Source organism: Xenopus tropicalis, chromosome 7, assembly GCF_000004195.4.
Source record: "Xenopus tropicalis strain Nigerian chromosome 7, UCB_Xtro_10.0, whole genome shotgun sequence".
NCBI lineage: Eukaryota > Metazoa > Chordata > Amphibia > Anura > Pipidae > Xenopus > Xenopus tropicalis.
In genome coordinates, this window is record NC_030683.2 from 7350469 (window position 1) to 7363461 (window position 12993).

At 41.9% G+C, this 12993-nt stretch overlaps 2 protein-coding genes across 8 annotated transcripts; both read left to right on the forward strand.

Annotated features, from left to right (window-relative positions):
• The first annotated feature begins 2103 nt into the window (after positions 1–2103).
• LOC116412042 (stress response protein NST1-like) lies at positions 2104–5287 on the forward strand. Of its 6 annotated transcripts, XR_004223496.1 has the most exons (7): positions 2104–2329; positions 2651–2794; positions 3268–4321; positions 4670–4716; positions 4817–4884; positions 5050–5125; positions 5211–5287. XR_004223496.1 is itself a non-coding variant. In XM_031905405.1 (3 exons), the coding sequence occupies exons 1-3, from the start codon at positions 2207–2209 to the stop codon at positions 3931–3933; spliced, it is 933 nt and encodes a 310-aa protein (XP_031761265.1). In that variant the 5' UTR covers positions 2104–2206; the 3' UTR covers positions 3934–4906. The 6 variants fall into 6 exon arrangements, 1 of the variants encoding a protein (XP_031761265.1); XR_004223494.1 differs by having other exon boundaries at positions 3268–4716; XR_004223495.1 differs by having other exon boundaries at positions 4670–4884.
• A 37-nt stretch (positions 5288–5324) lies between these two features.
• Positions 5325–7566, forward strand: LOC116412044 (serine/threonine-protein kinase N2-like). Of its 2 annotated transcripts, XM_031905411.1 has the most exons (7): positions 5325–5583; positions 5708–5770; positions 5896–5972; positions 6114–6256; positions 6373–6480; positions 6757–6837; positions 7034–7566. In XM_031905411.1, exons 1-7 carry the CDS (start codon positions 5513–5515, stop codon positions 7232–7234), a joined length of 744 nt encoding a protein of 247 aa, XP_031761271.1. In that variant the 5' UTR covers positions 5325–5512; the 3' UTR covers positions 7235–7566. The 2 variants fall into 2 exon arrangements, with proteins under 2 accessions (XP_031761271.1, XP_031761270.1); XM_031905410.1 differs by having other exon boundaries at positions 6757–7125.
• Positions 7567–12993: the final 5427 nt, after the last annotated feature.

The following is a 12993-nucleotide window of genomic DNA, read 5'->3' on the forward strand; positions in this document are numbered from 1 at the left end:
TATATATATATATATATATATATATATACACACACATACACTGTATGTTTATATGTATATATATATATATATATATATAATATACATACATAATATACATATAAACATACAGTGTATATATATATATATAAATATATATATATATATATATATATATAGATAAATATATATATATATATATCTATATATATATCTATATATATATATATATAGTGACGTACTGATAGGAGCACTCAAATGTAATTAAACAGCTGCCTGGGTGCAAATGAAAATAGCGATACAAATAGAAAGCAATTGCACTCAATGGGACTTGTGCAAGAAATCAAAAAGGCTTTATTTAAATCCCAACGGACCAAAACATTGCGGTTAAATAAAGCCTTTCTGATTGCTAGGTATGAGTCTGGCCCCTCGGTGGGCCCAGTACATGGGCTACTGACAGTCTGAAAGGAGCAAGTTGAGCGATTTATTGGCCCACACATGGCCACCTGCTTCCCATCACTGCATTGTGTATAGAGAGTTATCAGCCAGAACCCATATACTCTCGGGGCCCTGAAGCTGCAAGGACAAGATGGCGGCCCTGGGTATTGAGTTTCAGCCCATCTATAGGGCAGAGGGAATGTTGGTATTTGCTATTCTAATACAGTGACTCTTATATCTGTAATCTGATTAGAAACCAAGTTGAGGGAAACCAAGGAGCATGAAAGCCTCTGCTTTATTAGCTATGGGAAATGTTACCCTGCGTGTATGGTTCAACTGCATCTCCCCGCATCCCCCAAAGAGGGATGGCATGTGGCATTTCAACTGTATTACCCCCCCATACACTTATGTACTGTCTGAACTGAGCAACACTCCAGCCAATGGGCTGATGGGGATTCAGGCTGTGCTGCCATGGCAACAGGCACTGTCATTCACTGAGAGTTCCAGTATCCAGTATTCCAGTTTAAACTTTATCCCTAAATCTCTAACTTACTGCAAGTTTTATGTTTTACTGGTGAATTTAAACATTTGCACTACAGTTTCTCCCCATATTCTCCCGCTTTATTACTTGTATTCTCTCCTTCCGTGTGATTATATAACATTACACATCATTACAGCATGAATTATTTACTCTGTTAAACAGACTCTTGGCTTAGTGTATCTTTGCCACTGGGATACTAACTAGTGGGTTTGTGTTCTGCTACCATGGCAACAGGGACTGCACTGTGATCCACAGCAACAAGAAAGGCATTGTGATGTCATCAATAGCAACAAGAAAGGCATTGTGATGTCATCATTATCTAAGCTGACTAAGTGACGTCTCTGCTAGTTTAGTGACACTTGCTTGTTAGTCACTGAGGAGCCGACACTGTCCCTCTTCAGTGCTAATAACCATTTTATTTTACGATCTATTTTTAATATTTGTAAGTAAATAATTACTTTTATTATGTAATAACATATATATTTAAACCTGATATTTTATACTATATGGTTCATGTTGATAAAACCTGGGGGGCCAAATATAATATAGCAATAGTATTCAGCGGGGGGGGCTAATATATTCCCCTTCCCTCGTAATATGTTTTCTTGTACTTTGGTTCAAAATCCCAGACTTTTCTAGGGGGCACATTTACTTACCCACGAACGGGCCGTTTTTTTCGTAATGATCGGTATTTTGCGATTTTTCGGAAAATTGTTGCGACTTTTTCGTAGCCATTCCGAAAGTTGCGCAAAATGTTGCGATTTTTTCGTAGCGTTAAAACTTGCGTGAAAAGTCGCGACTTTTTCGCAGCTTTCGCGCCGAGTACGAAAGATTCGGATTCATTCAAGCTTCAGTATGGTGACTTTTCTTGGGCCAGGTTGGAGCTGCAGGGTGCCATTGAGTCCTATGGGAGGCTTCCAAAATCATGCTAAGTCTGAAAGTTTCAATACGAAAAAGTCGTGACAAGATACGAGCGAATCGTAATGGCTACGAAAAACTCGCGTTTTTTCGCGCAAGTCGTAATGGTTACGAACAAGTCGCGACAATTTCCGAAAAGTTGTAAAGGCAACGAAAAAATCGCAAAAAATACGAAAAAGTCGCAAAACGTTCGTTTTCCAATCGGAATTTTTCCAATTCGGATTCGAATTCGTGTCTTAGTAAATCAGCCCCTAAGGCTTTTTGAACTTCCTGAGTTTGATGTGTTACTTATAGTTTCAACACAGTTTGCAATACATTTCTAGTGGTAAAATGCAGAGTTTTGTCGTCGCTATAAATTTCATCCTGAATTATCTGTTTTCTCATTTAGAATTTATCATTATGACACAAATATTTCAAAAAATCTTCAGAAAAATCTTTAGAAGAAAGATCAAGGTAAGGGCTGAACCTGCTTTCAGGGCATTCGGGGCATTAGGCAGGTTTGTGGGACTTGCTGATACGAGGGCAATAGACTTTTTTACCAACATTAATAGTATTTGTTTCCCAAGCTGCTATTTCAGTGCTCTCTTCACAAGACCCACCCGGGCCGGGGCCTTCTATTATCTGAATATATTGTATCGCCATGTGCCATCACTATGGGACCCCTACAGAGCAGGGCTACATTACTTATTTATGTTGGGATTACACAAAATGGCTGATATTGTGTTTATTTTACTTTCTCCTGAAATGCCTGACTTTGATTTGTTCTTTTTGTAGAAATGCAGTATTGATAGTGAAGCTGCACCTGAGGAAATTCCAGAGAAAGTTGTTGGAAAAGTGAAGGACAAGGAGCTTATTAGTCCTCTCACTCCAGAGAAGTTCTATGAAGAGAAAGTGGATGTTCCTGCTCAGAAGCAGACGGTGAGTGTTGGGTTTGGGGAGGATGAAAATATACTGCTGTATTTAGGGCTATTTAGCCTCCCCTTGCCTTCTACTCTAAGTTATTTCATTATTACAAGTAACAAGGAGATCTACGACCATAAAAAAGACAAGGCCCCGGGGAACTACCTTTATACAAGTGATGGGACTTATGTGATACCAGTGCAATATACAATATTGATACCCATAATTATTTTATATTTGTACAGTGAGTCCCCTTGATGCCTCCTCTTTATCAGTCTTTAGTAATCATAATAAAAACATCATAACCCCTCAATTATTAATACCGACATCACGTTTGGAAGCTCATGAAACTCTCGATTATTATTAGAGCGGGTCCTGTAGAGAGTTCCAAAGTGTGCTGTTATATTTGTATAATTATAATAAATGGTAACATTTTACCATAAGTTTACCATTGAGTTTTCTCCTAAATGTTTCTCTTATTATATTTCTAGGAATCTGGTGATAATGGCATGGAAGCCACACCTTCAATTCCCCCAGGACCCAAACCTGAGGATGATCTAGAGCGTGCGCTTCAGGGCAATAGCGTTGAAGACACTGCTCTAGAACCTGAACATATCGAAGCTATAAAGAAGAAGCTTCAGGAAGAAATAAAACAAAGAATGGAAGAGAAATTAAAACAGAAGCGTGAGAAGGAAGCTATAAAGAAGAAGCTTCAGGAAGAAATTGAACTGCGAACGGAAGAGAAATTAAAACAAAAGCGTGAGATGGAATCTGGTGACCAAGCGGCACCGAGAATTCCTCCAGAAGCCAAAGAAGCTATAAAGAAGAAGCTTCAGAAAGTGATTAAACGAAAAATGAAAGAGAAATTGAAAGGAAAAGGTGAGATGGAATCTGGTGACCAAGCGCCACCGAGAATTCCTCCAGAAACCAAAGAAGCTATAAAGAAGCAGCTTCAGGAAGAAGTGAAACAGCGAATGGAAGAGAAAGTGATAGAGAAGGAAAGGACATGGGCCGAGCGAACCGCTAAGGAAACTCCCACTCAGATGGTGAAGGTGAGTTTGGATTTGGGGCTGAATGATTGGCTGCTTTATCCGGGCATATCTAGTTATTATACAACGATAAAACACTGTAAAGCAATGTACCCAATGTTACAGTAACTCCGGAGACCCCATAAATAACCACGGCCAGAGGCCGGAGCCTTCATATGGGTCACAGGGTCGTCCAGTAGGAACTTTCCCCTCTGTTCCTGACGTCTTTGCTAAATTACATTCATTCTTAAACTTATCTGATCAGAAATTATTACACTTTCTATTGGAGCTAAAGGGTTTTTTAAACACTTTACCTACAAATCCCATATATTATATCGTTTGTGTTATACAATAGTCATTAGTCATTGTTTGTAACAATTATTTTTCTTTTTTACATTTTAATAGGCCTTTAATTGGTATGGTTCACTTGATTGGCTGTTTAAGTGCTGCCAATACACAGGAATAAGTGGAAAGACTCAGGCAGCGAATGGAAAGATAGAATTCAAGTTTCCTACAGGTGCAGTTTTAGAGCAATAAATCTGATTTTCCTCCTTTATCTTGAAGCCCAGTAATGATTAGAATTCCCCGCTAATTAAACTATAAGTATTAGGGAGGTGCAGGTATATGTTAGGGATCTGCCCCTCTAAGGCAGGAGTCGTGGGTATTTGACTGCCCATTTAACCAGATAATCCATGGGTAGAAATTAGATGGGCCATTAACTAGTTTAAAAACCTTTTTTTAATGATTCTGTAATGGGTGTAAGTTAGAGGCGACTGTTATATAATGGGATACAAACCAGCAGGCTCCGGCCTTCATTCATTTAGGGAGTGGTAGCGGCTCATTTCTGAACCGTTTGTTTTTTCAGGACCTTCAAAGAGACAGAAGACATTCGCTAACCCTGAGAAACAGGAGGTAAGTTGTTAAACCTGGAGGCTGAAGGAGGCTGCCAGGAGAATTTACTCACACGTGGAATAATGATCAGAAATTAATGGTATTTCTTTCCCTTCTCTAGAATCCTCGCTTTGATTCTACGATTGAAAGGGTTAATAGAATCACGAGCCCCCCGAATGTCATTACAAGGTAATTATTTTATGATGTTTGTTACTCCGTTTGTTTCCCCTTTAGTATCTGTGTTCCCATTTAGGTTGAGATTTCCTACTATCAATAAGGGTCTTGGTCCCATGAAAACATTAGTAACGATACAACCATTAATTGGGTTACTCTAATGTATTTACTCTCTTTCAGGTTTGTGCCCGGAACCGCACCGACGATTGAGGACTTCAGGCTCCAATCACTTCTCGGTGAGGGAGCATTTGGAAAGGTGAGTTACTGGGTTTGTAACGAAGATTAAGATTTTGATGTATGTTTGAAGCATGTATGTAACCCTATGGCCCCTCTCATTGCAGGTCTATCGAGCGCAACACAGGAAGACGGGAAAGACTGTCGCCATTAAGGCTATAGAGAGCCGCTGCCTGGATATTACATTTGCGTATGCTGTGTAAGTTACTCTTAATCATTGAGTTGAAGGCTTAACAATCATTAAGACCTGTAGGGAGTTGGCTGGGAGTTTTCCTGTATTAACTCTTTGATTTTATTTCCCAGTGTTCTCCGAGAGCAACGCATCCTGCAGCTGGCGAAGATAGAAAATTGCCCCTTCCTGACTACACTATTTGCCTCCTTCAGAACAGAACATTATATCTGCCTTGCCATGGATTTTGCTGAAGGAGGAGACTTGTTATCCCTATTAGGGGACCATGCAATATCCCAGGAGAGAGCTGTGTAAGTACCAATGGGCTTATAGGGCCACACACTAACCCGCTAGTTCCCTCCCCACTGGGCCTAACTAGCACCATTACTATTGCATTTATACAACTGATATCATTGCTTTCCTATTCCTTTGCAGATTCTACTCAGCCTGTATGGTCCTTGGGCTGAAGTTCTTGCACGATCGCAACATCGCCCATAGGTAAGTACTGAATAATACATACCCGGTGCCTCGCCCCGAGATAGTTCTGCCTTATTTACATTATTAATACTAAATGGAATTGTTTCCTTTTATTTAAATATGTTCTTTTGTGTTTTTCCACGCAGGGATATAAAACTAGAGAATGTCCTACTGGATAGAGATGGATATGCCAAACTTACTGACTTTGGCATCAGCAAGGAAGGTAAGATCCATAGATATAATTACTGAGCAGCCATTGAGTCAGGGACTGATGTGACTGACAATCTCTGTCGGCTCTATAGGAATAAAGACAAATAATAACTGCACGGATAGAATCTCACTTACTCTTCTCTTTCTGCTTCAGGAATTGGATTTTCGGACATTACCAAAACCCAATGCGGAACTGCATTTTATATGGCCCCAGAAATCTTTACATTTCCCCAGTACACAAGATCAGTGGACTGGTGGGCACTGGGAGTGGCCATTTATAGAATGCTTGTCGGCAAGGTAAGTGCCCCTTGGTAACAAATTACCAAGCTCTTAAAAATGAATCATTTATTCCCGTGAGTTACTTTAATCCCCCTGGAAGACGCAAATTTCTAATTATTGGTTTTCTTTTGCAGTTTCCCTTTGAGGGAGAGAAAAAAGACAGGATTATTATAAATATAACCTGCAGGCAGCCGACATACCCACCCGACCTGCCTGTGGAATCCCGCAATATCTTGGTACAAGTAAGTGTCTAATGGGATTTATCCATAGAGAAACCCCTTTCCCCAAAGCCATAGGCCTTAGTCTGGAAAAGACTGAAATAATTAGAATTCCCACCAGTATTAGGGTTGGTACTGGGTTAGGTATTTAGGTTGGCACGGCCTACAAACCATTATAGCTACTAATATGTATTTTAGGCCCATTTACCTGGCTAGCTCCTACTCCTCATTTAATACCTGCTGACTTGGTGCTGTCTGGCTAGTATTTGCTAACCCTTTGTATAACAATTTCTATTGCAGCTGCTGAATAAATCCCCAGAGGAACGCCTTGGGTCGGGCATAAACGGCACTGAGGATATAATGAACAGTGAGTTCTACAAGGTAAGTTGTTTGGGCATCTTGCTTAGCGGCCATGTTTGGGGGAATGTAGTGTCTGTGATTCCCTCATTATTGCTCCCCTATAAAGTTTCCCTGTGCCCCATGTGTATGGATTTACTGTATGTATCAGCAGGGAATAGTATATCTGTAGCCTGTAAATACTCTAATAACCGGCATTTGTATTTCTCCTCTTTTATAGGGATTTGACTGGGAGGCTTTACAGAGAAGAGAAGTTCAGCCTCCATTTGTTCCTACAGTCAAAACTTCATTCTTCAGTTACTTCAGCTTCGGAAGCCGTGCGCTGCCTCCACCAATCTGGCCAATAAGGCTGTTAGAAGACACCAAAATGGCCTTAAAAGAACTAGATTGTGGAGAAATGTCATCTGATACGGAGACATGAGGCGTCAGCGCGAACTGAGCGGCGATACGGACTTTACCCTGTAGTTGCATAAGAAAAGATAAAGCAGACCCCACGATTGTGGGGGGGACCCGGGCTGGCCATTTAGGACAGAGAAAGAGCGCCCCCCGGGACCCTGCCCGTGCCACGAAACGGACAAGCACGGGGGGGTGGTGGAGGGACTGCAGAGTGCAACTCAGGGTGCAAAGGTGGAAGGTGATTGGATCAAGGGTGATGCCACAGAGGACAGAAATCAGTTTCAAGCTGCTGCCAAGTAGGAAAAGGCATCTAGTTGAATGAATCGTTAATTAAAGATCACTTTTTAACAGATAAAACTATGGTGTTTATGCTTTCTACTTAATGCTTTAATATACCCTGCAGGTATGGGCTTAGTATAGACAAATACCTACAGTTTTATACCTCTCTGTATAAGCAATTTAGGGGGCTGTTCCTGCTGAACTGTTCTTATGCATTAAGGCTAATGCCAGACGTGGATGTTTCTCAGCCTGTGTATAAATGCAGGCGGAGAAACGAGCCGTCCCCTGGATGACTGAGCTACACTGACACAGGGTTAGACTTGGGTGTGCGGGGCCCAACATGGCTGCCTCCCCAGGGGCCCCCCACACCCCCAAGGGGCGGGGAACCCCTCTGTACTGCGCGGCAGATATATGGCAGGTCGGCACACAGGGGAACTTTTAAAGAGAATATATGCTGAGGGGAGCAGTGGAGGAGGACTGAAAATGGGCTAAGGTTTAGTTCTCCTTTAAAATAATTAAAACATATTTATTATAAAGCATTAACCCTTTCACTGCCAGCTGTTTTGGTCAAAGCGGAACTTGCATTGCCAGTTTTTCAACATTTTGAACTGTTTCACTTTAGGGGCCTTTCCTCGGGGGAACTTTTAGTTTACCCAGGAAAACAATATATTGTTTTTTTCAGGACAACCTAAGCTTTCAAAATATGGTAGAATGTTTGTGTAATTCCAATTCTGTAACAAGATATCGGCTTCTAAATGTCACATATACCAGAATGACACATATACCAGAAACGAAAATACAAGTGATTTGGAAAGTCCCATGTCTCCTGAATGCGCCAATACCAAATATATATAGTTTTATGGAGATTTCTCACTTGTATAGGTCACAAACTCCCAGCAGTACCCTAGGAACCTCCCAAAGCGCTGCTCCAGAAAGCCGCACACTCTAGATTTCAAGGCCAAAAATTCCACTAACAGAAGGTTTATCCCAGAAACGTTATACGTTTTTGGAAAGAACAGATTCTGGGGAATCTAGAATAGGTAGAACTGTCTGTCTGCTCCAAACTACCAAGTTGCAATGCTTTCCTAAAGTTACTGGTTTTTATCAAAATTTGTGATTTTTTTTAAAAAGTCACTTCAAAGCTTCCAGTCTATAGTATCTTATCTCCTACAGGCCATAAAGTAACCAAACAAAACCCCCTGGAACAGTTTGATGCCCAATATGCGCAGGTTTAGCTAGGTATGTGCCATGTAGGGCCCCAAGGTAACATACCCCCATATGTACTGTCATTTCAGCTCCTGCAAAATCAACACATTTACATCATTTTTGTGGGATACAAAAATGTACACTCACCCCCGAAAGCCATATATTTTTGGAAAGTTCACATTCCCCTGAATTCAAAATGAGTACCCGTGTCTTTCTACTCCAAAGTACCAAGTTGCAAAGCTTTCCTAAATTTGCAGATTTTATGACATTTCCAAAAATCACCTCAAAACTTCCCTTATGCAGCACCTTATCTCCTACAGGCCGTTAGGCAGCCATATAAACCCCCTAAATATGAACCCCAGAGGCTACTGAGCAGTTCCATGCCCACTGTACATAGGTTTATCAAGGAAGTGCTAAAGTGAAAGCGGCTTCATATAGGCAAAAGGAATGTTCAGTACAAGCCCCATTCATTGGCTCATGTTGAACAGGGCTGCAGTCTGTCTAACTCTCCCACCCACACAGGGGAGAACCAGGGGGAAAAGAAGCCTATGGGCAGGGCCGGAACTAGGGGAAGGCAGAGGGGGCACGTGCCTAGGGGGCGACACTTGGGGGGCACAACACAAACCCTTTCTGCCTAGTTACCCCTAGTTCTGGCCCTTCTCCAGAGGTTCCAGAGAAAACTTCTGCTCCCTACCAGGGAAAGGCGGGGGCAGGGCAAGACAGATTTCTGGAACTCTCCCGAACTCTCTGCCCTGCCTCTACCTGTGGGGTGCAGTGAATCAATTGCCTGCCTAGGGTATATATATATATCTGCTGCACCAATACTCCAACCTAGGTGTGGGCTCCTTGGCCATGGATTTAACCCCATCAGGTTAGTTATTTAGAACTGGTTGTTGCTCCCACTCAGGGCCATATCTACTGTATAGATAAGCACCCGAGAGCCCGTGCCTAGGGGGCAGCCTTGGGGAGCGTACCTCGGGTACCTATATAATTGATAATAAAAACCCTCCCCGGTCACCTCCAGATGCTTTCTGGCCAAATCCGGTGACAGAACTGAGGGTTTAGGGCTGATGGGTTAGGGTTCCCACGGCGATTACTGGCGCATGTTACGTCACATCTGTAACCTAGGGGAGTAGTTAGGCCTGGTGCCTAGGGTGGCACCATCTGGTCTCTTGTCCTGTAACCAACAGTATTGTTGCCCAGCTACTGCTTTCTGTAGGACAGCGCTGATTTACTGCCCCGACCCGTAACCGCTGATATTCTAAAGGTGCCCATACACTGTAAGATCCTCTTGTTTGGTGAGATCGGCAAGCGAGCGGATATTCTCCCGATATGCCCACCTATGTATGGGGGATATTGGGCTAATTCGGTCTTTTGTCCCTAGGGCCAAACAAATTACAATGGTGGGTATAGGCACCGTTGGTTCAGGGACCGCATCAACGAACCAATGTGGTTCCCAATCTTAAGGAAAATTCAAACCTGCCCTATCAAGATCTGTCGGTTTCAGGCCAGATGCCAGTCGGTGGAGGCCCGTCGTTCGTGCCCATACACGGGTGGATAAGCTGCTGAAGCCATTCATGTCCTTTCAAAAATATAAGTCCGTGGATCTCACAATCGGATATTTGATCACAGCTGGTGCTTCTTCGTTCCTTCGCAAAACTTCCCCGTTACTCATTGTTCCCACCATCTAAGGAGAGAAGGAGCAGAATGAGATATACGCCCTCTGTGAGGCGCCAACAACTCTAATGGGAAAAAAATCATCAGTTAAAAGGTGGGGGTGGGGTTTATGTAGTAGCCAATGGGGGGTGTATATTCCAAATAAAAGTTTATATTTAGTTTGGTATTTGGCCCTTTCTTCTGGAGAGGATTCAGCATTTGGTTGATCCCTACTGATAATACAAAGCTCCTTATATCTCTGTGCTTTGACCCTGTAAGTCCCACTATGAGTAAAGATGGCCGCACATGGGTTAATATAATTGTATGAAACCAAATATAATTCAATACACACAGGCTAAAAAAGAAAAGTATTAGTTTTACTGGTTGCTATGGGGAACTGAACTTTACAATTTAGAGACAGTGCTACTAAATATAATATATTGCCGTTTGCACTGCAGGGGGCGCTATACTTGGTCACAGCAAAATCATGTGTAGGGGTAAAAAAAAACCAAAAAACGGAAAAGTTTCACTTCAACCTGGGTGAAATAGAAAACAATCAATAAAGGGATTAAGTTCCCCTTGAAAGTGTGTAGTATTTGAAGCCCCCCATAGGACTCAATGGTACTTGATAGATCAAACCTGCCAAATTTTTATTTCTGCGTAAAAAGTAACCGAAGTGTTAATAAATATCAAATTATTCGAGTTTTTCTTTTAAATTTGTCAAATAATATCGGAAAGATGGAGTACTGGCCAAAACCCAATCGGAAATCTTGAAAATATCTACATGTAAAAAACAAATTGGCTTCATGGAAACATTGCTAAGTAAATCTAGTACAGGTATCGGACCCCTTATCCGGAAACCCGTTATCCAGAAAGCTCCAAATTACGGAAAGCCCGTCTCCCATAGACTCCATTATAATCAAATAATTCAGAATTGTAAAACTGATTTCCTTTTTCTATGTAGAAATAAAACGGTACCTTGGAATTGATCCCAACTAAGATATAAATAATCCTTATTGGATGCAAAACAATCATATTGGGTTTAATTAATGTTTTATTGATTTTTTAGTAGACTTAAGGGGTTGAGATCCAAATTACAGAAAGACCCCTTATCCGGAATACCCTTGGTCCCGAGCATTCTGGATAATGGGTCCTATACCTGTATAAATAAATTTAAAGCAACTGGACTTGTTTAGTAATCATTGAAGACGTTTCACTACTCATCCGAGCAGCTTCTTCAGTTCAACTGACTGGTATGGGAAGTCCTCAGCATATGTACTCTTCCACTAATCCAATCACAATGGCACTTTGTAACTCTTCAGAAAGGTGACATCTGAAACTCACAGAGGTGTGAATGCTGTGGAGTTACTTTGAAAGGATTACCCAAGTATCATGCAACTCTTCAAAGCAGGTGTTACTTGTTAGAGTTGCATGAATGGATGTGTGAAGAGTTCTGAAACTGCCGGGGTACAGATGTTAGAACAGCATTGTATGTAGCAGACAGATGGTGTCGAAGTCCCCCGCCTCTGTTAAGGGATGGTTTCTCCACTTTGACATGAATGGCCTCTTTTACACCTCTTTCAAACCAGCGGTCTTCTTTGTCCAAAATTTGGACGTTGCTATTTTCAAAGGAGTGTCCCTTGTCTTTTAGGTGTAGAAATACAGCAGAGTCCTGGCCTGTAGTGTTCGCCCTCCTATGCTGAGCCATTCGCTTGGAGAGCAGTTGCTTTGTCTCCCCAATGTAAAGGTCGGTGCACCCCTCGCTACACTGGACTGCGTATACAACATTGCTTTGTTTTTCCTTTGGTGTTGGATCCTTTGGGTGTACAAGTTTTTGTCTCAGTGTGTTGCTAGGTTTGAAAAACACAGGGATGTGGTGTTTGTTGAAAAAACCACATACTTCAAATACAAGGACCAATTTTACAGGCAAAAACATGGCTGTGCAATGGGTTCACCAGTTTCTCCCATTGTAGCAAACTTGTATATGGAGGAAGTGGAAAGGAAGGCCCTACTCACATTCAATGGAACTACACCAAGTCACTGGTTCAGGTATGTAGATGACACGTGGGTTAAAATCAGATCCAACGAAGTGGCAGCCTTTTCAGAACACATTAACTCAGTGGACAACAACATCAAGTTCACAAGGGAGGATGTCCATGAGAACAAACTTGCTTTTTTGGACTGTTTGATATCCATTCAAGAGGGGGGTATCTTGAAAACAGACGTATACAGGAAACCCACTCATACGGATCAATATCTGTTGTTCGATTCCCACCATCCGCTGGAACACAAACTGGGTGTCATTAGAACTCTACACCACAGGGCGGAAAGTGTAACAACTGATACAGAGTCCAAGGACAAGGAATGTAAACATCTCAGAGGAGCACTGAAAGCTTGTGGCTACCCAGACTGGGCTTTTGTCAAAACAAGAGCAACTAAGCCCAACAGGAACACCAAAAGGAATAACCGTCCTGAGGCAGAGAGAAGGCGCAATATAGTCATCCCATATGTAGCAGGAGTGTCGGAGAAACTCAGGAGAATTTTCAACAAACACCACATCCCTGTGTTTTTCAAACCTAGCAACACACTGAGACAAAAACTTGTACACCCAAATGATCCAACACCAAAGGAAAAACAAAGCAA